This window comes from Diprion similis, chromosome 10 (genome assembly GCF_021155765.1).
Source record: "Diprion similis isolate iyDipSimi1 chromosome 10, iyDipSimi1.1, whole genome shotgun sequence".
NCBI lineage: Eukaryota > Metazoa > Arthropoda > Insecta > Hymenoptera > Diprionidae > Diprion > Diprion similis.
This window is the reverse complement of record NC_060114.1, coordinates 13,234,001-13,259,613: the sequence shown is the minus strand read 5'-3', so window position 1 is coordinate 13,259,613 and position 25,613 is coordinate 13,234,001. Positions and strand designations below refer to the sequence as shown.

General features: G+C 37.9%; 1 protein-coding gene across 2 annotated transcripts; it reads left to right on the top strand.

Annotated features, from left to right (window-relative positions):
- Positions 1-1,953: 1,953 nt before the first annotated feature.
- LOC124411503 (glycogen-binding subunit 76A) lies at positions 1,954-19,615 on the top strand. Of its 2 annotated transcripts, none has more exons than XM_046890646.1 (3): positions 1,954-2,312; positions 17,102-19,283; positions 19,331-19,615. In XM_046890646.1, exon 2 carries the CDS (start codon positions 17,201-17,203, stop codon positions 19,193-19,195), a length of 1,995 nt encoding a protein of 664 aa, XP_046746602.1. In that variant the 5' UTR covers positions 1,954-2,312; positions 17,102-17,200; the 3' UTR covers positions 19,196-19,283; positions 19,331-19,615. The 2 variants fall into 2 exon arrangements, with proteins under 2 accessions (XP_046746602.1, XP_046746601.1); XM_046890645.1 differs by lacking the exon at positions 1,954-2,312 and adding an exon at positions 12,335-12,732.
- Positions 19,616-25,613: the final 5,998 nt, after the last annotated feature.

Below are 25,613 nucleotides of genomic sequence, written 5' to 3'. Positions count from 1 at the left end.
GACCTGCCTAGAAATCAAATCACTGTCGGTAATGCAGGGTGCGAGATTATCGATCTTGCAGTTTTTGAAAGCAGCACAGCGGCCAATTAGTGAAAAGGCATTTTTCGTATTCAGAATTTGTAATATGATTTTTGATAATCAACACCAGCCCAGGGCAAGAGTGTAACAACATAAAAGTATTTATTCATCCTATTTATTCATGGAAATTCAATGGAATAAAAATTTAGTGACAGATTTATTAATGCAAGAATTTGGTTAACTGATAATTTCCAATCAAGCGCCAATTAATTCAAATCGTTACAGAACATGATGGAGTGTAGGTGACAATATAAAATCTTTGAAACGTTGAAGTAACTCGATATCAGGTACGAGATTTAACAAGTCAGGTGGGATGAAAAATTGGATAGGTTTCAAAGTGTATTTTGATCCTAGACGTCAATATTTCGCATTTTTACGCATTTCAACAGGCGGACGCGAAGTCACGATAGCTGTCGTCACGGTTATTCCGCGAGTTTTCTAGCGTTTGTAGATCTCTGCTTTAGCCTCACGGTTTGAATGACTTGGAACCCCGGGTGACGCGCATACTTTGTGACGCGCATGCCGAGGCGCGTGTCCCGTTCACAAAAATAACCTCGTTATCTAGGTGCGCCTGCTGCAGCTCTACGCATAGCTCAACTTGTTACATACATTGTATCTCTATAACGGTACAGGGCCGTTCCACCTGTACCGTCAAGCTATTCCTTCCAATATAGTGTTAGCCAGCTTGTGACTGAAAATGGATCACTCGAAAGGACTCGTATTTAATTATAAAAGTTGATTTTTGTCATTGTTTTTACTTCATATTAACAGTTTTGAAAAGCATATACACATGCCATTTGCCTCTAGCTGGAAATGCTAGAGTAATCTTCAAGTTTCTAAACGGATTGAGGCAGTGAATGTCATTTCCTTTTTTTGGTACGCAGAATAATTTTGTATCAGACGAGCGATTGCCAACGTCGCAAAAATTCGGGTTTTATTTTTAAACAACGAGTGATCGAATTTTACGTATGTACGTATGTACAACTGATGCTTCCTTTTTTCTACAGGGTATACGGCTAGATCCTAGATGCTGAACGACGAGTATAAAGATTTATCATCACTTAGTCTTATGTTGGCAACAAATATCTACGTCGCAAGGGAAAGACCGCCGATAAATCACGATGAATTACTACGATAGTTAGAAAATTCATACGTACACACACGTAAAAGTGATTTTCACGGATTAAATTTTTTGATATGGCATTATACTTCAGTGGCTCTAGCTGTCATTTTCTTTGGTGTTAAACGACATTCATACATGCTTACAAGTATTGCAAAAGGGAATTTATGGTATGTTTCGCTCTTGATTTACAATCGGATATAACATTTTTGAAAGTGCAGATTCGAACTTAAGGGATAACACCACTCTAACGGACAAAAAAGGGCCTAACTTTGACGATTTATTTTGTACGTAATGGGTTTATTTAACATATATTTAAGTATGAAAAAAAAAAATTTCGAGAAAAATGCGTTCAAAGTGTTACGAGCAGTCAACGCGCGCTCCGAGAAACTATGGCAAAATCAAGAATTGAACATTCGAAAAAAAAATTTTCACTATAGTATCAACTGGACAATATTTTTATAACCCTAAAGTATTATTTAAGCCTCCGCCCCCTCCACCTAAAAAAAAACCGACTGGATCAGCTGCGTGAAAGATGTATAAGAAAATGTCAATGTCTTTCGAGTAGCGGTAATGCAACCGACCCAGAGTAGTTTTGATTCGAATATCGAAAAGCGCTGATCGGCGCGCGGCGAGCTTCGCGCCTGCGCAACGGCATCTTGATGCGCGTCGCGACGCTTTCGCCGGCGTCGATGGGACGGGGTTTTACGAGCGGCGGTACCGAGCGTCGCATGCTGCCGCCTCGCGGCGCCTTCGTCCTATTTTCTGCAGCGTCGGTTCGCGAACCAGATGCGAATAATCGCGGGTACCTACACATGTGTGAGATACCTGCGTGCTGCGCGATCCCGCGACCTTCGACGCCCTTGTCAGACCGCCGTCGTCATTTTTCCAAAGCAACGCGCACCGCTCGTCTCGACGTGGATCGTCGTCGCGAGTGCCGACTCCACGCTGCTCTAATATGATAACCCGGCGTCACAGAACTCGCCGGCAAAAAACCAGCCAAGTGTCAAAGTGAGGAGTGCTCATTTCGAACGCAGTTTCTCCAAAATTTCGCCGGATCTTCGCCGCCGCCGCTGCCGCAGAAAACTACTTCGGAGTTCAAATTTCAAAAACAGTGAGTGACTATATATTCTAATTTATTTTTGCCGCGTTTATACCAATCTTACGAATTTCCGATCGTCTTCTCAACTCAAATTCCACCTATCGCGAGACGCGCAAACATTCCCAGACCGTGCATAAAAATTGTAAACACTCGTCTCGGCTGAATATTTGTATGCAACCGCCTGCAGTATTTGTAGATTTTTCTTTCTTTCAGTCCACCTTATTTTCGCCTTATCATTCCGTAAATTGTACGCTTTTATACACGTTACATGATTCATAATCACGCACATTTTAACGAGGAAATTTTTTTTGCGGACGACGCGATGGCAATGTGTAATACACTGTATTCACACATACATATGTATGCTTTAGGTATACGTGATAGTGAGAGTGCAATGTGTACATTCGTCCTTTTTTCCCTCGACATTTGATACAATCGACCTATGCACACACCGCGGGTTATATACGTTATTTGAAACAGGCGCGTCGTCGTCTAATGTCTAAACATAGGTGCGATTACTCTGCGTAATTGTTCTGGCGCTGCTCCAATTATTGACGATTTCTTTTTTTTTCTTTTCTCATTCTTCTCACTTCCTGCTTACCGTTGCGATGTTCTTTTTTCTTTGCAAACTGTCACATGTGACAGTGCCTTTAAATATTTATTCGCGAGATGGTTATAGAGAAACGGAATCAAAGAAGAAATCGAAAAAATCGCCGTATTAAAAGTTGTGGCGGGATATTCAATTGCAATGATATTTAGCTCAAATTTAAGTTTACCTGCGACGTGAAATTGGCTAGATTGTTATGACGCAATAATGAAGAAAATTTTAATCGTATATAAATCGTTTTATTAATTTAATTAAGATATTGCAATATTCTGTACTATATGCGGTCCTGCTACGTTTCTTATTTAAATTGTTTATCAAATTTTATTCACGTATGTGAACATTTTTTCATTGAAATTTTTCATCCAATGCGGATCTGCTTGTTAATGAATACAAGAGAAATGAATACATCGAAGAACAAACATACTACAGAAACGAAAAAATCTGCCAATTAATTTCGCAGTACTGATGAAACTAACCGGGTTAATTGATCGAGCGTATAAGAACACACGCGGTGAAATCCTGTCAGAATTTTCACATTCCGTGTAACGGGACGCGTGATGTGTGTTATACGATAATTATGCAAAAACAGAAAAGAAAAACGCTTTGCGACAAGTTCTAACTGCGCGGCGTAGACTTTAAAATTCTCGTAAAACTGTAAATAAATATAATAATAAGAAATAGGCCGAAAATAAAGGAAATTAATCGATCTCCATAGACGCTTTCGTCGACGTTTCGATGTCACGTAGTGAGGAGGTCTCGTCGGTCACCTTGAAAACTGCGAGGAAGAGAAAAATGACGAGCGTGAGAAAGAGAAAGAAGCGCTTTTTTTCGGTCTTCTAAAAAAGTTTTTCATTCACGTGGTTGAGGCGAGCTCAGTGTATTACGTAAGCTTTAATATGCCTACGTGATGCGGACGCAGAAGGTAGAACAAGAAGAAAACCGCCTTTAAGTCGAGTCAACGTGTCGAACAGGATCTATTTGCATACAGATGCTTTCATGTTGCTTGCGATTAGGCGAAACTGGTTCATTCCTAATTGCATACCGCCTGACAGTCGTATCGATCCTGCGGGCGACGTATTTTTCCTTCTTTCTCATTCCCTCTTTCTTATCATCCTGTAAAAGATTCTGATCCCTTATTTCACTATACTTGAAGCCATCAACGCAGCCTCCTACGAAAAAAAAAATGAAATCACTTATAAAATGAATTGATGATCTTTCGAATGTTGGACAAATTTCAGCGTATCTCAGTTTTTATGTACTTTCCTAATTGTGCAATTGTGCAGCATTGGGACTACGTGATGCATCCTTCTTCTGCCAAAAATATTTCTGTAACTCAACTGGGTTGCATATACACTCACAAACTCACACTCGCATCGGTATAGTAAACTATATAATGAAGAATAACACTCACACTTTGACAAACTGTGAAGTACAGAATTTCCTTTTTTTGTCCTCAGGGATTTGAGGTGTCCTTATTCCCCCCCGAAGAGGAACTTCAATTCATTGATTTCGGTACGCGTTGTATTATATATCTATGAACAACGCTGCAGAAACGCTGAAGGGTTTAACGAACGTTCGATCCTGTCTTTGCTGTATATTTGACTGTACATCAACGTCAATTTACGTTAAAAAATTTCTTAAACAAAGAAAAAACTCGCACGCATTCTTTCATGCATGTACACAAATTTTTAACGTGTACTGCTAATTCCGACAAAATCAAGCAAAAAGTCTATAATCATTATTATGATTGTTATTATTGTTGTAATCAATTTGTTTCGCGGATGGTTGGATGCATTTAACTTTTTTATTCAACGATAAAAATTATTCTGTGCTTGACGCAACAGATAGTTTACGCATTCTCATCATATCGGCTCAGCGTGGCAGTACTTTCGAATTTTCCCAGAACTCGGCATCGATCCATCATTTGGACTCCGAAAGGTATTTTAATTTTCATATTGAAAATCCTGTGCCGATTAATAATTGCGATCATCAATGATACTGAATCACTTGATTCAATTCCTTTCTCCAACGTCAATCAACAGGCACAAATGTTTGTAATGTAGGTTCAGGTGTTCGTTGCGCAGTTTTTTTCCCAAATAAAACTACCGCTGTTATCGGAAATCCAATTTACTCAAGATTTACAGATACATGCTCAGTAGATATGATTTTTTCTTCGAGTATAAAATTTCTTTAGAATCCAAGAATTTGATTAACGGGGTGAAAAGGGAGCGGTCGAATAAACAGGAATAAGAATTTTGCGAACAGATCATATCGCTCGGGTTTCGTTTTTATAATTTTATGTGTTTTAAAATTCAAGATATATATATATATATGTAAAATAGTGATTTACGAAACGAATACAAATGCATTTTATAACCCTGTATAATAAGCAATTGCGACGATTAAGTTTCGTCTATTGAGTCTAATCGGCGCCGGACGGTTTTGCAGCGGCTGGAGTGTGTAAAAAATCCATTGATAATAGAGACTGCAGACGACTCGAACGAATCATATATTTGCCAAGTTATAATCATTATAGTTATTATTACTATTATCATCGTCAACTTTACATTGTAACTGATATTGTCCTTCGTTTATAATTTATCGACGGGTGAGTTTTGTTTTATTAGATTACTTCAATCAATAATTTTTTAACACGCGGTTTCTATTAATTGCTGACGCTGCAAAAGTTATCTGCGTTACTCGATTTTTAACGAGAATTAAATAATTATAAAAAACGAGAGTCTTATACTCACCGCGAATATGTGATGCGAGGATGGTAATAGACAGCTTTACAAACTTGTATCATTTTATCGTTACAGAAATTCTTATAGTGAACGAAACGCATCGACAGTATATTTCAGAATACTAATTAAGCCATGCAAATATTTAGGACAAATCTTTGAAGATGGGATGAAATAAAATAAACTTACTGACATCGTGAGGTAGGATCCCGCGATAAAAACTTCGATATTTTTAATTCACTCAGGTAATACACAAACTCGGGTGAAATTTCATCATCACAGTAATCGTTGCGTACCTACAATATAATGAAGCTATAATGAAGCACGAAGTATGTAATCGTGATGAGTGCCCGGGCAACATGGCGCCGAGAATAGAGATCAGCTGATCGTTTTACAGGTTAATGCCACGAATTAAAATGAGGGGATTTGATTTGCGATATCACGTGGGAACTAAGTAAGAGACAGGCTGAAAAACGACTTTCATAATTAGATTTGTAGAGTTATCTTTAGACTACGTACATCGAATGCCAATTTTCGATAAAGCTTTGAAGTAATTCACCCTCACGACAAACGTCCTGAATTCTGATTCGAGCGATTTTTTATTTATGGGTTCTAGAGGTGACCTTCGGACGAAAGATCGCATTCCTTGCAGCATCGCGTTATCCAGCTTTTCCGAGGTGAACCGAAGCAGCCCGAAGCTCGTTGACCCCCCTGACCTCTCCGAGAGCTTCAAACTCTCGTATTGTGTGTGCGTGTATGGTACTTTGGTGTGCGTCAAGCGTTCGGCGTTCCCCGTTAGAAAGGTCACCTTGGTTACCATTGACTTTATTACCCACCCGTAATGGGGCTGCTAGCTGAACTGCCTCAACGATGAAATGAACCTCAAACCTATATCTAGCCATGCAAGATGCTTACGTGCGAATAAACGTGTAGCTACACTTGCCGATTCTGATAGGCACGGCCATTTTGGATTTCCGGTCTAGGATATAAACATCTGTTAGTTTGGTTTCATGAGTTATTACTGCCGTTTTATACCTCCTGTACGGATTCACAAGTCTTTTCCAAATGTTCTTCAAAGACTTCACGAAACTTTACCCAAATTTCGAAATAGGTACTCTTTAATGAGACATTTCTAAGCTTCAACAGATTTAAATGGTTTTTAAAAGATTCCAATCAATTTCGACAGACTTCACGTTACTGTAAACGATACCAACTATTTTTCGTAGATATCAATCACACGTACGTGGTGCTGAACCAATTTCAAAAGACTTTACTGAAATATCACAGATTTCATATCGTAATATTGCACACATTTGCAAAGTGCAATTTCAAAAGATTTCAACTAATTTTAGATACTAAAGCTTTCACGAAGTGCAGGTTTTTACCCCCACCCGAAAGATGTCAAATTCACTGCTCTTAGACTTTTATCAAAGGTACAATTACAGGTAAACAATTCTTGCCATCACTTTGTTGGGGGTGAAATAGCGCTTGATCATATACGAAGGTTGGCATCGATCCTACAGTAGAAATAAAACCGCAAGCGAGCAGATGGCGGCCATGTTAATGAAATTAGACAATCGCAACTTCAGCTGTCCTACCACATATATTACAAATATTTTTTTCGCTGCTTTAACTGAAATTCTGGAGCTACCAAATCCGTTGTTCATTTCGATTTAAGTAAAAAAAAATGCTTTTTCATTATCGCGAATGCACCTCTAATAATTCACCGCTTATCAAACAGATTTCCGTTCTACATGCAGCCTGATAATATTTCTCACGGAATTGACGAACAAATTGTCGCGAACTTGTGATAGGTACACAAAATTCCGTTTCCAACTAAATAAAAATAAATAAACAAATAAACACAATCTTGTAACAAATAGTAGCAAATGCGTATTTAGCGTTGAATTAAAGAAATATTTATCCATCACTGTACGGTGATAAAGGTCACACAGATTTACACCTGCCTTTCGGCATAGCCAAATGTCATTCGATTTACCGTCTTCGATAGTCCATGGCGTAACAACAGCTGCTGATGCTGCTGCGGTGGCTGGCGAATCGTGGTGCAGTACCATTCGAATTTAGAACGACTTAACGACACTGTCAAAAATGCTGTACTATTTCCAGCTGGGTCGGCCGCGAGTTTTGGCACACGAAATCGTGAACCTGTTTACAGAATTGTTGTATAGCATAGATTATTCATACATGTATAACTGTAGTATAACTGTGTGCAAATGCGCAAGCCTATGGATTACGTTCCACATCGCATGATCGGGTCTGCATTTTTATTTTTGAAACTCCTATTTTCGTACGATTTTTATTATATGTATGTATATGTTTCAGTTTTAGCAGACATTTTTTTTTCTTTTTCTTTTTTTTTTACCCCACCAAAAGAAAACTGGATTTCGAATCCTAAGCCTGTAAATCTGTACACGATAAAGCCAGAGTGAAATCAAACTTGAGCGCATGTTTATAAGCAGATTGACATTAACGTTGATACATTGTGTCTGCTTGTTGTTGTTGTTGTTTTTTTTTTCATCAATATTCAAAATTGGGACGATATTTGTTACTGGAAATTTAATATTACAATTGGCTGAAGTAAATCGAGTTCAATTTAAATTCAATAAAATCTTCACGTAATGTAGAATAAAATGTGAACACCATGATATCATGTTAACTTTATTTCCATTTCGTGAATTTAAGTTTTGCAATTTTTAACCTGAAAATATTTTCTGCTTAAAATATTTTTCACACACTCACAATCAGTTGCGATATTATTCTGGATGGATTGCAAAAATGATATGTAAATCGGTAACAACAACCTGCCGATTTCAAAATATTATTTCTTTTCAAAGCGAAAATAAAGGAATGAAAAAAAAAAAAAAAAAAAAAAGAAAACGTTAAGAATATCTTCGGCGGTGTCATTTAGCTACCCTGCACCTGACAATGACCCAAATTTAAAACATCACTTAACTAGACTCTGCACACAATAGGCTTACGGCTTGTCAACTACGTGACATAAATAGCCGTTGAAAGAGTAAGAGAGTAAGAGAGTAAGAGAGTGTGCAGAGCACGAGGTTCGAGTGGTAAATTGAATATCCCAAACGCGTGTTGCGTCGTTGAATATAGTCTATTCTAACAATCACGTGGTTCCCGTTTGTACCGCGTCCCATCGGTCATCTGACAGAAAATTATTCTTGGCTATTTGTTTTACGATCTACTTACACAGTTGAGCACAGTTAAGGATAAACAAAGCCAGGAGCAGCAGCGACGTGGCACTTTCGATCCCGCGCTTTAGAGTTTAAAGTTCATTTCGCGTTCGGAAAAATTTCGGCTCACTGTGTATATAAAAACCAAATATCACACATATGATGCTGTGTAATTGAATTTCATGGGAGCAACGACGTCTCTCGCCAATTATTAACTACCTCTGTTGTACAATTGTTATAATAAAGACAATGTTTCACAGCTCTGAATTAGCGTGAACATTGGGAAATTCCATTTATTCTGGGAATTGGCAACGAAACAATATATTCTATTTCTTGATTCGCATAATCTATTCTCGTCAAGTAATTTTATTCAAAATTATCCCGTATCATTAGAAATGTATTTGGAAAATTTAATTTAATATGTTCTCTTTTTTTTGTCATAATGAAACATTCGTTCAACAATACTTTGTTCATTTCAACGTAACGCTCCAGCCATCACATTCATTAGATTTTTCGAAAACATGTACGAAACAAAAATAATACGTAATGACCTACCTTTACTGAAAATTAAATAACAGGTGAATAAATCCTCGAAAATTTTGCTTTACATCTATTTTTTTTTTTTTTTAGCAGTAATCATATATAATTATTGCAAAGATTTATCACATGAAAAAAATACAACCACCAAGCAGCTCTTGAAGATTATTATGCAAAATAAGTCCGCTAAATATCCACTGCTGCGAGTAGCTGGACACGATAATTAACCAGTGATAAGAATTGAATGCACCTTGCACCGGTGCTGATGCTGCTGTCCCGAAGCCTCTAACAACAAGCCAGGCTTATTACATAAGTTAAATGAAAAATAACAGTTTTTAATTCTAATACCTAATTAATAATGTACGACCTTGTCATCCTGTAAATCGCATACCTAAATCCAATATTTATTTGATAAATTACAATTGTTAAAAAAAGAACACTGCTGTGAACAATTTTGACGGTTTGAATTTTCTACGCGCAATTTATCACATCAACGTGGAGGCGACGAAAAGAAGAACAGAAAAAAGCAAACAAACAGTAAAAACAAATGTTTGCATCGCATAAACAAAAAAGGTGTCAACACCCGTAGACAGCCTGAAAGTTTTGCTCTATCATTATGAATTCTCTATATTTTCGGCTAAAAGCTTCGCTGAAACGTATGTATTACAACCGTAATGTAAAAAGACAAGAAGAATTTTGCACCCGCGGTATTGAAGTAACAGTTTTTTACTTTATCATCATTTCTTTTTCGTTTCCTTGAGCAAATATCAATTTACCCAGAAGTGAAGAAAAACAATATCATTCTGTAAAGAGATTTGACAAACGTGAAAACATTGTGTTGGCATAATAACAACTCATCTTCTTCCGTTTTAAAATTTAAATCAAATGAAAAAAATATTTTTTACTGCTCGCTGTGTTGTACTCTTTTCAAAATTGGTTTCATACACTTTATGGCAGAAAATTTTTTTCATTATTCTTCGTATCAATAATAACAATACTAATCATTACTATTCGGAAGAAAATTATCAAACGTTTTCATTTATACTCATTAATAATATACATTGTTTCAAAAACGTTTTAATCATACGTTTGATTCGTATTTAACCTTGTTAAAATTTTTACATGTATCAGAATATGAGAAAAAAAGCTATGAAAAAAAAAAAATTATAAAGTAATGAAAATAAAAAAATAGAAACAGCACGTAGCTCGCACATAAGTCTCATGCTCCACAGCACATTCCTCGATGTTTGGAGTTTATTTTGGCAATTTGATGCCGCTGCCTTTCTCTGTAGTCATGCAGTGACGTTTCCACAAAGTGCAATCTTCGTTTGCAAATACGTTTCTGCATGTTCAGAGGCGAAAATCTCTTACACTTTCACACGGTTGGTCAAATGTAAGAGAAAAAAGGTTATTTATTGGTGGAGATGAAAAATTTCATCCCCACTTCCAAAAAACGTTATTCAGATAACAATTTGGACTGTTTTGGCGATCGAAAATCGAGGGAAATAACTTTTTCACGATATAATTCGGTTTATACGACGTTGCAAAGTCTGTTATTTATCCAAACACTCGGATTTTTGCGTAGTATTCTGTTCCTGCACATCGAATGCCGGTAATCTTCGACTCGGGAAAGTTCTTGAAGACGGTCCAATCGTTATCAGCTAACATGGCAGTTTGCAGTACATTGCAAGAAAATGATATCGCTAACACGGTTGCTATGCACTCGGTGCATATGTGCCAAGGCAGCCACTAAGGTGTGTGCCTAAGAATCCCGAGTCCCTGATCAATCATCAATATTATTCGCTTGTTTTTCGCCCTGTGCGTAGGATATTTTATAACAAGAGAAGCTACTCGAATTACGCACCAATTATAATCAGCATGTCGTATTTTCGTGTCAGAAATTTCCATTATTATCATTTTTTACTTTTACCATTTCCTGCATCACTTGTTTCGCTAATATTTCAAGATGTCGCAATTGGTTGTTGCAGATTTCTCTTTTCAATACATTTCAGGATTTATCGCGTTCTTTGACAGAAGCACTTTTTTCTTGAAAAAAATTTGAAACTCCTGCCAAGTGTGAAATATTAGAAAGAATTCTGAATTTAAAAATACCGAAAAAACGTCGCAATTATAATTTTATTCACACGTACTTAGATACTTCGCGTCTCAGCTTCTTTGGGTTTTCACACCGTGTATAAAAATGATAAAATAAAGCTTCGCAAAGAATAGTGAAAACACTGAACGACGGACTAAATTGAGTGCAAAATAAAAACGTCGACGTTTTCGTCGGTGAAAGATTTTTCCAGTCATTTAACCCTGTGAGTTACGCCACTGATCGCGAGCCAGGAGCATCACTGGTCAACCCATTGCGGAGAAGTTATTGTCAGTCAGTGTTCACCGTCACTCTGCACCGGATTATCTTAAGTTTTAAGTCTATGTATACCTATAACGTGTACAGTTTAGCCCATATGTATTACGTGAAACGAGAAAATGTGAACGGTTAATTAACAGTGATATGCGAAAATTCGCGCCGTGTCAAAGTTTCTTATTTTGAATAAAACGACGATTGAAAAAAAATTCATCGTAATCCTTGAAAGTTTAACCGAATCGTAATTCCGGAGATATTATTTTTCTTTTTCATTTCCGTTGTTTTGTCACTAAATTCTATAATGCGTTACTTACAAATAGTCTCTGGTTTGGTAAATTACAGTGATCCTTAAATAAATAAATAAATAGCTAAATAAATGAATACCAGCAAAGCAAGTAAAAATAAAGGGATTATTATCCATGATATGAATGGATAATATTCGCAATAAGTAAATTGAGTAGTCAGGTTGGGATTGCTGATGAACCGATAATCATTTCTTACACGTGTATATAAATAACAATATGTCAATCGGTGTATTTTTCGACTAGCCTGAGTCGAAGGAGTCAGCTACTGCTGTGAATAAAAAGATGTATGTTTTCGTGCCGGGGAAATAACCTTCGATAACCTTCGGTTGGTTATAAATAAAAAGAGCGATGAATGAGTGGTGATCCCGAAATAATCAATACTTAATATAACGTGATTCCGATCACTAGAATCGCACGTACATTTTTCGTATAACACATACGTACAACGCGTAGTTCGAGATTACAGCTCATCCAAAATATTCCGACGAGTTCGTTCAACTCCGAATTATTAATCGCGATAATAATAAGAAGAGTTCGGAGAAAAAGAAATAAAGAAAACAAGAAAATATATCGATATGACGCAAAACGAAGAATTACATTCAACAGCTGCGCGAATTGTCAAGACGAAAACAACGCCGGTTCAGATCAACGGTCATACTTTAGCGGTAATACTGACTTAAGTCTTAAAATAACACCTGCGATAATCATTGTTTTATTTTTAAATCGATCTTACCGAAAATAAAAATAATTCCAGTTATTGGTTTTCACAATTTTGCACGTGTTGTTCATTTCCGTCCGATGAACAATATGAGTCGCCGTGAAAAAATAATTTTGCCCAATATTTATAGACACATAATTGATTATATTGCTTGAGAAATCGGGAAATCGGTTCAAAATTGGTTTGGGTGATTGGATGATCATGGTTTGAGTCTGGTTATAAGCGCCGCACTTCAGGTCCTATCGAGGCTTTCAGAGTCTCCCTTATAATGCTTGACAATCACTTAAATGACTGACAAATGGTCGCACAGCTCTCAGAGATGACAACAATCACGAGACAACTCCTTGCGCTTTGGTTTGTGTCTATGTATGTATGTATGTAGCCGCGTGACTTAAATCCACACGAGAATGACGTATGAAACAATTGCCGGCAATTTCAGAGTCAATTGATTTATTTGCAAGCCAAAAGCACCCATGTTTCATAAATGTATAACCGACCGAGAGCATTTATCTTCGAATAACGTTCGCAAAACGCTGCAATTACGCTGAAACTTATAACAGAATCGTTTCATTCGTGCGTCTATTGTATTCCTGGCGAAGAACCGCGACTAACTTGTCCAAACAGGAAAATTGAGCGGGTTATAGTTTTCAAATGGGAGCTGGTCGAAGTTCTCGACCAATCAGGGAGCACCGCGCTAAAATAACGGACATTCTGCCACTGGAAACAACTGCCAGGTGGCGCCCGCCTCAATCTCCGCGTGCTGATTGGCCGTGACTTCGACCGGCTCTCGTTTGAAAATATCAGCACCCACGATTTTTTTCCTTCTCAAATTCGTCTCGGTTTATCTCGAAGAATACAACTGTTGAAGAATGGATTAAAAAGTTTCGATTGATCGATCGTTGATTATACGATTGAATATTTACGAATGGTTAGACGAAAAGCCAGTCGTGTCTGTTGATACTTACTAAGAATAAAGGACGTTCTGACCCAAGTAATTGTCGAATCAAACAAAGTGATTTTCTAATAGTTATTTATGAAAAACAATTGAAGTTGGGAGAGATTATTTCCCCACTTCGATCTTGTTACTAGCAGTTTCTTTTTCTTCAATTCATTTTTTACGATCAGCGAGGAACGCACGCCTGCCGACACGTCGACAATACCAAAGTCATAGATATGAAGAGAGTTGTGTAAGGTGAATAGTTCGATTGCACGTGATGCTAGTATGACATATCGCTTGGCAGCAGCGTCGTTGTGGGGATGACATTTTACAAAAATAGTATCTACTCTTTGCCGTCTAGTCACTGTCTGCGATACACGAACTGGCGATAAAGTAAGTGCCTGGCGTGAAAATTCGTTGTCAAACATTTTTGTTTCTATTTACCGAAAGGCTTGTGATATGCCCGAGGTTCCGCGGGGTCAGACAAACGTAGTCACAGCTATTACTGACTGCTGCGAGCTGCCACAAGGTTTTATGCATTATACGTGAAGTATAGATTCAACGTTTACCTTCTTTCAATTCAGCACGGTAATAGCGTAGAGCATATTATATATAAATAGGCACGCGTGTATAGATTGTGCACTTGCACTCCAACAACACACTCTTATCACATGGGCTGCAGAAGGCCGCAGACAAGATGCTGCCCACTTGATTCGTCGAAGCATATAAGCGTGCATCGCTTCAACGCAACCTGACTGCTTGAGCAGCTCTTTCTTTTCCCTTTTAAAGTACCTTCAACGTCTAGACGGCGCGTAAACTCGATCTCGAATTAACGTCAGCTATCGATTATCGCCGATTTTTATACCGGGTTTAAAAATTAACTTTTATTATTTCGATTAGTTTTATTTTCGTCACTAGTCAATCTGCAACAATCTCTACTTTTATTCCACCATTATCTAATTCTCGTTACAGCTACTTGTAAACAGAGATTAACTAACAGCTGGTATCGCTTATAGGCATGCTCGAAAGGTGAAGAACCTTTCGATAAATGTCACATCATGTGTGTCAGATACAGAAAGAATTACACGCAAATCAGATTATGTTATCTAAACTGTTATATATACGTTATAAATATATCGTAAAGCTAGACCTATAAGTTTCGGATAGGAAGGAATGTCTCACGCGTTATTATAGTCGCTATGATTACATAAATACTTATAAGCACCACTAGCAGCGACCATGACCTGATGTCATAATCGTCCTTATCAATATTCGAAAATTAAGAATCGTTTCACTTTTACCGGAAATTAAACAACCGAGTTGGGGGAGAAAATTTCGAGCTTAGCAAAGATGAACTCACACCAAAGAATCGCAAAGTATCGATCGATACATGTATAATATGTAATCTAGCAAACGGCAGATATGAGACAGATGTGAGGTCATAAGGAACAGGTGGGAATGGCAATCGAAGTTGTCATCTATGGTCAGGAATTTAATTCCTTGAGCTGATTGTTCTGCAAAACGGATAATATCTCTCGTTGAAAGAATTTCTTCGCGGTCGATAAAGGAATAGATTATAAGGTGCCGATTGCATAATGTATAATACCGTCAGTGTCTCTATGTAAAAGAGTTTCATTATTATACGCTTCTGTAATGTGGTGTCAACTTTTTTCTCTTCTTTTTACTATCGCTGTCACATTATTATAGATATTCAGGTATCGCTAGGAAATTGTCTTGTTGTTAGTGCAAATTGGAGGCTTGCAACATTGCACTGAGTCTTATTTCTCATGTTTCTCCTTGTTATTCGACCTCTATACAAGTGCTTGTTTTTACGGATAGTCGGAATTGGGTATGAAAAGGGAATCGTGTAAAAATATACTCTAACAAAAAATCTAAACCATCTGGCTTCTTGAGTTTCACTTTGGGACAGACTAGTTGAACTTTATGTTTTTTTCAATCGCATTCGACAATTGCTGAACAATTGCTGACGCGTTACTATCAACCTCGCGTACTAGCACACGTATGTACATACATAGTTTCATTCGATGCCAATCGGTTGCAATCGTCGCTCTCGTCCAAGCACGACGCCAAAAATATTAATAGAGCGTCTCGAATGAAATTGGGACGGGTTGAAATCATCCCGAGTGGTATTATAATCCAGCGATCATTGAGTCTGATTTTCTTCCGTTGTTATTTTGCTATGTAGATAATTAAGAACACACTTTATTTAAGATTAATTTAAGAATACACGAGATTCTTTCTTTCAACAAAAATATCGTACGATTATTCGATCTGTGTGCCGAGTCAATATATTTAGAAAATATTGCAACAAAAATTCGCTGGTTGATTCGTGGTTTTTCAAAAGTGACGGACACAACTAAACAGAGGATAATCTATTTGCAATAAATAATAATAACAAAAAAATAAAAAAAGCATGGGGTACTGTATTGTGATAAATCCTTTCAACGGGCTATAAATAATGAAACGCAACCTCGTTTTCAGAACCTCAAATGTTAGTCGGTGCAACGTATTGCAGAGATTGCTTGGAGATTACGTATCTCATTGCCACGAGCTTGTACGTTTGACCATAAATTTTCCAATTTTTGGCTTGTTCCAGATTCTTTCTGAAACTCCGAAGTCGTTGAAATCCGATGATTTAACTGTCTATAATTCGAAAAGGAATGCGCTAAATAAATGGAAGATAATTACCGTCAGTCAGAATATGTTAGTGTAACCTTCGTAGTGTTGAAAAATTCATAACTAGTTATTTTGACGCTTGGCTGACCTCGTGTGATGCCAAAACTATGCATTGCAATGTTAGAAATAATTTGTGGAAATGTGAACCCTCCCCATAGTTGAGTATTTGCGTGCCAAAATTAACCAATAATATGTGAAATGTATTGACGATAAATGTTTTTCATCGAAACTGGAAAAGCGAAACTGAAATCGATGCAAGTGAATTTTATTTATAGAATCTTTTCTTCTTAAGATGAAAAAAGTTGAAAATATCTGCAAATGCAAATGAAGAATAAGCTCAGTTTCTGATTATACGCGCCATGATTTTGGAAAAGCAACATCATCGTTTGTCCGATTTTTTTTCAAAATTGACGCATGTATTATACCTATATTGCTAGGAAATATTCTCACAACTACCATATTCAACCTTGTTGACTTCACAACCTGTCGAAGTTTGGACCTAACTTTTGATCTATCATTTTTACTCCGTATCAACAATTATAGGTTCGTCTTGATCGTGCGCTTAACGTTTCGATGAAAAATCGATATATCATAGTTACCACATAAGACAGCATCGTTAAAACGATGCGACGTTGCGGAGAGTTCCTGATACTAACGGTTGGCCTTCACTCATTTGTTTCAGGGTTTGAACGAGGTCCGAGATCTCGGTGCCTCGGGTTCGGAGGTGTCTGGATCTCCGGCGATCAGCGCGGCCCTCAAGGATTCCGGCGTGAAAACTGTTATGGGCAGTACAGACTCGAGCGGAAACGCGGGGGGCGGTCAGTCCTGCGGTCTCGTGAGTTCGCTTTTCCCAAGCAGCTGCAGGGGTCGCGCGGAAGCTTTCGCGCGTCGTTTGCACCACCGTCTGACGTCTCTAGGTGGCGAGGGGGAGGAGCGAAAGCTCGGCGCGGAGCTGGCGCCATCTGAGACCTCGTGGCTTCACTCGGGAGCAACGGTGGCGCCTGCGCACAGCCAACAGCAGGTACTGCAGCGCCAACCGAAGCACAGCTCGGACTCAGACCTCTACTTCGACTTCGATATCGACGATCCGGACGCCCCCGGCTCGCCAGCTGAGGAAATTACCGCCGCCGAGCTTGCGGGGCTGCTGCTGAACCCCGAAGCTCTCGCTCTCGGCCGTTGCCCCGAGCCCTGCTCACTGGGCCCCGAATCGGGGTGCGTATTCTCGTCCCCGGTCTCCGGGGCCTCGCCGGAGAGTGACTCCTCCGAGGTATACTACGACCCTGAGACCTCGGAGGCGGAGCGGGCCGAGTCTTTCTACGACCTCGAGACCTCGGACAGCGACGGTCCTGCCATTGGAAACGGGCCTACGGCCCGGGTTGTTGGTCGGAGACACGGCTCGCCGATACCCGATGAACCGCCTCCGTCCAAGGCCGAGTCCTCGGAGTCCTGCAGCGAGTCGAACGGCTTCGGACCGTTCCGAAATGCGAAGACTGCGGGGCACAAAGCTAGCTCTGAGGACTCTCTCGACACCACCTCTCCCAGCCACGAGTCCCTCTGGAGTACCTTCGACGACAGCACGATGTCACTGCAGGACGAGAGTCCCGCACGACCTTGGGGAATTGGAGGCCTCGTCGCTCCCGTTAACGTCCATAAGTCCCACTCCGACTCGGAGATCATACCGTCTATCAACGGCGTGAAGGACGAGGTCGACTTCGCGAGGGTCAAACCGAGGAGTCTTCACTTACCGGGTGGGAGCGACGACGCTCAGAGCGACACGGAGACCGACCACTCGACGTACAGCAGCAGCATAAACATACCCGGTGATTTGACTCTGGAGTGTCCTAGCGGGGCACGAGTGTCGCTACAGGACGATGATCGGCTCGTTAAAAACGAGGTTAAGCTCGAGATTCAGGATGAAACGGTGACGAACGGTGACGCCGAGAAGATGGTTGAGCTCCTGAAGCGGCTCGGCGCCGGGGAGCTAATCGACAACGAGGATGAGAACGAAGTCGAGGAGGAGGAGGAGCAGGAAAGGCCACGCAGGGTGAGGCGGTGCTCGTCGCTCAAGACCGGAAAGACGCCACCCGGAACTCCGGGGCGCAAGAAGATTGTCAGGTTCGCCGATGTCCTTGGACTTGATCTCGCCGACGTGAGGACGTTCCTCGACGAGATACCGAAGGTTCCGAACTCCGCCTACTCGGACCTCATATACGACGATACCCTGATCAAGGAACCGGCCCCCCAAAACTGGCACTCCAAGTACCTTGAGACCCAGACTTCGAGTAGTTTGGCTAGACACAAGCCCGAAAAGCTGCTGGTACCGCTTTTCCAGCAACCCGGTGGCCTTCCCGACTTCCTCGACAAGGTCCGCGAGCGTCAGGTTTGTTTGGAGAACGTCCTTGTCCAGGACCCCGTCAGCCTCTGCCTCAGCGGTACTGTCAGGGTGCGAAATCTCGACTTTCACAAGTCCGTTCACATTCGGTACTCCCTGAACGGATGGCAGAGCTTTAGCGATCTTCAGGCTACCTATGTTTCCAACTCCTGTGACGGATTCAGCGACAAGTTCATGTTCACGCTTTATTGCCATACTCTCGCCGTTGGTCACCGGATCGAATTCGCCGTCAGGTATCAGTGCAAGGGTGCTCAGTACTGGGACAATAACGCCGGCGCAAATTATTGCTTCCAGTGTCTACCCGCTGTTTCCTCCACTTCTTATATACCCATTACTGCTAACGATAACGGATCCAGGGACTGGCTTGAACCTGCTTTTTACTAGGGCACCTTGCTCCAATGCGCTGGATTATTTAGGAGGCCACAGGAATCGGGTGAAACCCGATCCTGCAACGGAGATGATGCGTTGATGTCAGTCGTGGCGAAGACGAGGGGAATCCAGGAGATCGCATGTATGGTGTAACCATGATCATTGCCGTTATTCTGCAGGGGGGACAGCCAAGAAGAATTCAGTTAGCAAACTATAGAGAACGGTATGAGTTGACTTGGACAAATTGAGAAAATACAGATTCGGTAAGAATTGTTATCACTGTATCAATGGAACAAGTCAGTGATGCCAACTATGGTACAGAATTTTTCAGACTCGTTTCAATTTGTCGATCGTGAGGAATGGGGAATGGTTGAAAAGCATGCATACCGAAATGAACAAACATCAAGTTTTATCACAATATGACTTGTTTGCCGTCGAGATTTTAACCAGCTAATTGTTATTAGTTATCATTATTCGGATTAATTAAAGCTTCTATCGCATGATGTATACTGACAATATTTTCATAACAGAAGAGTTGACTATTGAGATAAGCACGATTTTTCTCTACGAAAGTTTACAAACACTTTGCTAAAATTGTAGTGTCTTCGATAAGAAGTTTATCGCCCAAATTTTCTCTAATCATATACGATAGAGGCGTTATAAACTTGGAGCCTTACGAAAATTAAGTTAATTTACTGAAAAAGTAACATTTATCTTTATTTAACCGATGATCAATAAACCGGAATAAATTCTGTAACAAACGAATCTTCGCTTATGAAACTGATTTTAATTTTCTAGTCTGGAAAGTCCAGTTTCTTTGACACAGCAATATCAGAAACAACGTGACCAAATCTGTATTTTCCCAGTTTTTCAAGGTAAGCTCACATGGTGATCCCCTCAACAGAATCTCAAAGTGAAAATTTTCCCTTTGCATGTAGTTCACTTTCTTTTTAATCCAGTTTCTCGCTCTTTTGATTTTCGTCTGCTTCTTTTACTCAATTTTCTTGACGACTTGATCATTTTCTGAAAATCCTGTGATTACTCTAATGGAATTATTACGAGTGTCTCAGGGCTGCTGCAAATGTGAAAATTAAAAAAAGTCGGGGGGTTTTATTACGCGCCTGAAATTTGAATTGCTTCAGCATTAAATTGACATGTTTCAAGTATAATGGCTCAAGTTCTAATATTCATGGACCTCCGATAATTCGCAAAGCAGGGAAATTTGGAAGGAATAAAAAAATCGTCGAGATGGTTTATTTTCACTTTGTTATTCTCTCGAGAATTACGGTTTTTGATTATTATGATTACCAACGTTATATGCTGCAGCTGAGTTGAAGCATCACTACAATTAAGTACAATTTCGTTTTTTTCTCTGCACAATGTGTAGAGTAAAGAACTTTTCGAATATATATCCCAAGACGCAACAAGCCTGCCTCATTGAATAAAGGATGAAGAATGAAAAAACGACAAATATAATAATTATGTGTGCGGAATACATTACGACGGCGATAAACGAGAAAGTTTTGGTAATAATCTGCAGAATATCTTTGTCGCGAATAAAACGCGAGTCTTACGGTCTTAATTTCAATTCCGATGGAAGCACAAAAGGATTTTCAGTTTTGTTTTTACTTTCTCTTTTTCTCTCACAAATAGTCAAAAAACGGTTGCTTGACAATTCTGCTCTCTAATTTCTACAGACACATTTGTAAGTAGTATAATCGAGGAGAGACACTAAGACAAATCGATTCTGGTCTTCATGTCCAGTTATAAGAATAAAAAATCGTGTGTATTAGAAATTTAGCACGATCTTATCATGTTCCGTTCAGAACTCTGTTTCACACCGGCATACCTACCAAATAAATAAATGTCGTGCTGATTCGATCGTATTAATAATACCTATTATAGAAAATTATACTACATGTTCAAAGTGATTATTATACCTACATATAATATATCATGAGATTATAGTTTGGTTTCTATTTGCAATTTTAATGTGATTTAAAAGACGAAGAAAATGAAAGAGAAATGAAAGAGAAATTGAGAGAGGAAGCGATAAGGAAGACGAGTTGGGGGGAAAGAAATTAATATGTAGGCGGTATGAGGATGCCTATAAATCGGAAGTATGACGATTGTGGTAGTTGGAACCGATAGACTGAAACGAATTGAATTGAATTATATTATCTGTTACGAAAAGGTGCAAAAACCAAGGAGATATATTGCTGTTATGATAATTAAATAGTAATAACTAAATTAATCTATAAATATAAAGAGTGAATTGATAACGACTTGATGCTTTAATGCGCATGCGCGAAAAATTCAAGAGCAAGAGCAGTTGTTTTGTCAGGGTGACCAACGTTCATAAATTCGCATGACCGAGAGCTGTAGAGATTTTTGAGGTTACATGCATAGCGGCGACCTGTCGTCTAAATTTATGAATGTTGGTTGCCCTGACAAAACAACTGCTCTTGTTCTCGAATTTTAGCGCATGCGCATTGAACCATTGAGTCGTTAGCAATCACTCTGTATAAAAAAAGAACCTATATGTTATATATATACATATATTTTCTAGGTATATATGTATGAAGGAAAAATATCTGTCTACTTATATGTATATATTATTATATATATGTTATATCCGTTCTCCACATAACCGAAGACGCAGACTAACGAATATAAGCTTATAAATAATACAAACCTCACGGTAGCATATTTCCTCGTTTATTTTATAACAATAATAATAAGAAACGATTGAAAAAAGAAAGAAATAGATAACGAAGTTGTAGAGAATAATATTTATATAATTAGAATTTTCGATCGTGGCGTATAAAATTTGAAACTATGAATTTCATTTGTTCGAATTTATCATAATATAATAATAATGGTATATTAAATCTATACAAGATAAATATCGAATTGAGATTATAGAAATACGCTATACACGAAGTTGAATTTGAATTGATAAAAATATTATTATGTATATTGTTATAAACGGCATAAATTTAAATACATAATATACCCGACGTGTCAAATGACTTAGATTTTAGCAAAACATATAGTATAACACAAATATTATATGTTGTATTAATATATGCATATATATATATAATATTATATATATATATATATATATATAACTAGTATATTTTTCTATGTACGTATTATCTCTAGTCTGTGTATAGAGTTTATTTCTTCTTCGATAAACGAAACGGAATGAAAATCCAACAAGCAAAACCTAAAAATATGGAGTGGAACGACGAGCTAATAATTAAAAAGTCGACAAAATTGTATAATCAAATAATAAAAAAAACTGATAATAGTAACAAATAAAATTCAAATAATCGCAGCACGATTGAATTATATAGGTATGTAAAATCTTAGGGTGGAAAGAGAGGAAAAACTATAACTCTAGATGTATAGGCACTGTATAAGAGAAATTAATGATAAAAAAAATAATAACAGTAGTGGATGAAACGATCTTGGCAATAATGATAAATTAACGAGACTACTGAGAGTAAATAATAATTAGTTTTTGTTGTTGATGTTGTTATTGTTGTTATATTTGTTTTTAGGCATTAATATATTTTTTAAGTTTTAATTTCACATCCATTATTCATTTTCCTTTTTTTCCAACCGTTCGTAAAAATTGATTGAATCTATTCCTATCATGTAATAATTAATTAAAAAAAAAGAACGAACGTTTATTTTACGCGCAATATAAGTGTAACATTACCTAAGAATAATTGTAAATATATGATATACATTGAATAAAACGTACGTACATCGTATATATGTATACGTATACCCAACACCCATTATATATACATATATATATACCTATGTAAACTATGAACTGTGTATCGTAAGACGTTTTCGCTGGACGCAGGTTTCTATATTGTATACATAAACTATTTATAAATATATACGTATATTGCATACGCAAGCAAGTAACAATGTAACGTTGTTTCAGGACTACGCTGATACCCAATAAATAAATTGTTTTCTTTTTTTCTTTTATCTTCTTCCTTATTCTTTCACTTTCTTTATTCTATTTTTGTACAGCTATATAGTAATATTTGTGTATTATTATAGACATAATTACGCGTCAGCGTTATTATACGACCTATGACCTACGACCTACGATAACGAATTAACAATGGAGGTTTTATCCACGGAAAAATAATTGATTCCCACTTATGTACATGGAAAACTTTCACTCGATAATAAGTGATCACCGTATGGGACATTGTCAATAACAACAGTAAAACAATAGGAAGAAAATTTTGCAAAAATTCGACACAGGAAACAATGATACAAGACTGAACTGATAGAGAATTAAATTATTGGTCAATTAACTATGACCGATATTGTTCCCACATAGTTACTTCAGTATCAAACTTGGTTTACTCGCGTGACTAAATAAAAATTAAGAGGATAAATGAATATCGATGAGTTAGAAGATAATTTAGAAAATTGACAACTTATGGAATAGTCCTGAAGATGCTTGACATTAGAGATTGAACATCTTGCACTTCATTCCTCGACTCGTATTTCACCGAAACTATAATTTCTTTCCGTTTTGCACATCGACAAAAGTGGATCGTCGTGTGAAAACATAAGAAATTCGATCGCGTAAAGCATTAATCAGTCGCAAAAAAGGCCGGAGAGTACAGATACACGTAAAATAGATCTTGAAATAATTCAACCAGCGTGGATGAAGCAAGGAATACGAGCATCATCTGCAGGCGTCATGGATGAGTAAATAAATAAATTGTCTTGAGGTAATGTAAACTGATTGTAACGGACTGCGCAATGACTTTGTGCGATTTACTTTGCGATATCAGTCACGTGCGGAATTAAATTTTTTGAGACATAAGGAAGGCCTCGTAAGCTTCTTGTCACACGGAAATTAAACTGATATGACCTCCGGATTTTGGTAGATTTTTAACTTCTCATTACCTTTGGTGATGTGAGAAAAGTATTGATTTAGGTCGAAAATTCCTTTTTTTAATTTCAACGAATCTTCATGTTTTCGAACCTGTAGAATCCGTGAAAAATACGTTTTTAGAAAAATGTCGGCCAGTTCGACAGACTCCCGTGTTGATCTCGAAAACTGCTAATTAATAAACTTTTTAACCTACAGGGTTTTACAATCGAATAATGGGCGTGAAAAATTAACATGTCCTGTTTATTTTGAACTTCCGGTTTTCCTGGAAATAAATCGATTTTCGATGTTACCGACAAACACGTATACTTTTTTCAATAAACAATTATGGTTTTCCTAGTTTATATTTTGATTGAAAAAAAAGTGCACAAATTTTTTGTTTTTCAGAAATTTTTTCCCCATTTTTATTTCAATTCTTTCGAAACTTTTCCTATCACTTTCAGTTTTTCACTCGGCAGGTTTCGAGGTCATCAGACTTTTCCTTTTTCATGCTGTTGAAAAGTATCGCGAAAAACCTGTTTTCTCGGCTCGCTAACTTTTGTCCCGCTGCCATGATTTGTTTTTCCTGTAAGCTTAACGCCGCTCGAGGTTTATAAGACGAATTCGATCGCAGATGTCTGTCATCTGTAATTGCTCAGATCAAATCAATTGGAGATTGTTTTAAACTTATTTGGCATTCAGAGGTCGGGATCCATCGCGTTAGCTCGACTATATTAACACTCGGCGTTCCGAATGTCTTGCACTTCATGCATACATGGGACTGTGCAAAAATTCATAGCGTTGCGATCACCGGCCAATATTATATATTCATCTTGAGCAACTATCCATCGCGAAGGCCATTTAGCGAAGGAAAATTATTATTGAGTACGCGACACTTACAAACTTCGATTCAAACGATAATATCATAAATGGATCATTTCGATGTCGATAATTCATCGATCGTTCGGCCTTCTTCTCTACATTTTTGGAAAAAATAATAAATGATTATAATGGCATAGAAATAATTGTCGAAACAGGGAATGCTAATCAAATCAAGAATAGATATTTTTGCTTAATTGCTTAACTATAGCCATAAAAGAAAGTGAAGATTAGAAATATTTTTTGCCTTCATTTTGATCTACACTTTCAGTTTTGAAAATTGATTTTATCGATGGGTTTTTGAAGTTAAGAGTTAGACAGAAAAGAGAAAAGAAATTTCTTCGTTCAAGTAATTGTTTTGTTTTTTTTTTTTCTTGTAACAAACGTGGAGGAAAACGCGGGTGATAAGAAAAATTGAAAAATGATATACGTACCCAGATTTAAGGCTCGTTATTTATTATGAGCCTGCAAACATTGGAAGGTGGAAAACCGTTTTTTCATTATTTTTTTTTCCAATAGATTTATATTTCGCGCACGTTTAAATTCACGTGATATGTATAAGTATAGTTAACTAATTTTACAATATTTGTCATGATTATGAGGTTATGAATATTTTTATGATAACCTCGCCTC

Excerpts from the sequence above, each read along its gene's own strand:
- LOC124411503 (XM_046890645.1), top strand. The coding sequence starts at position 12,643 with ATGACGCAAAACGAAGAATTACATTCAACAGCTGCGCGAATTGTCAAG. Across the intron at positions 12,733-17,101 it reads TCAACGGTCATACTTTAGCG|GGTTTGAACGAGGTCCGAGA; the intron begins GTAATACTGACT and ends CATTTGTTTCAG.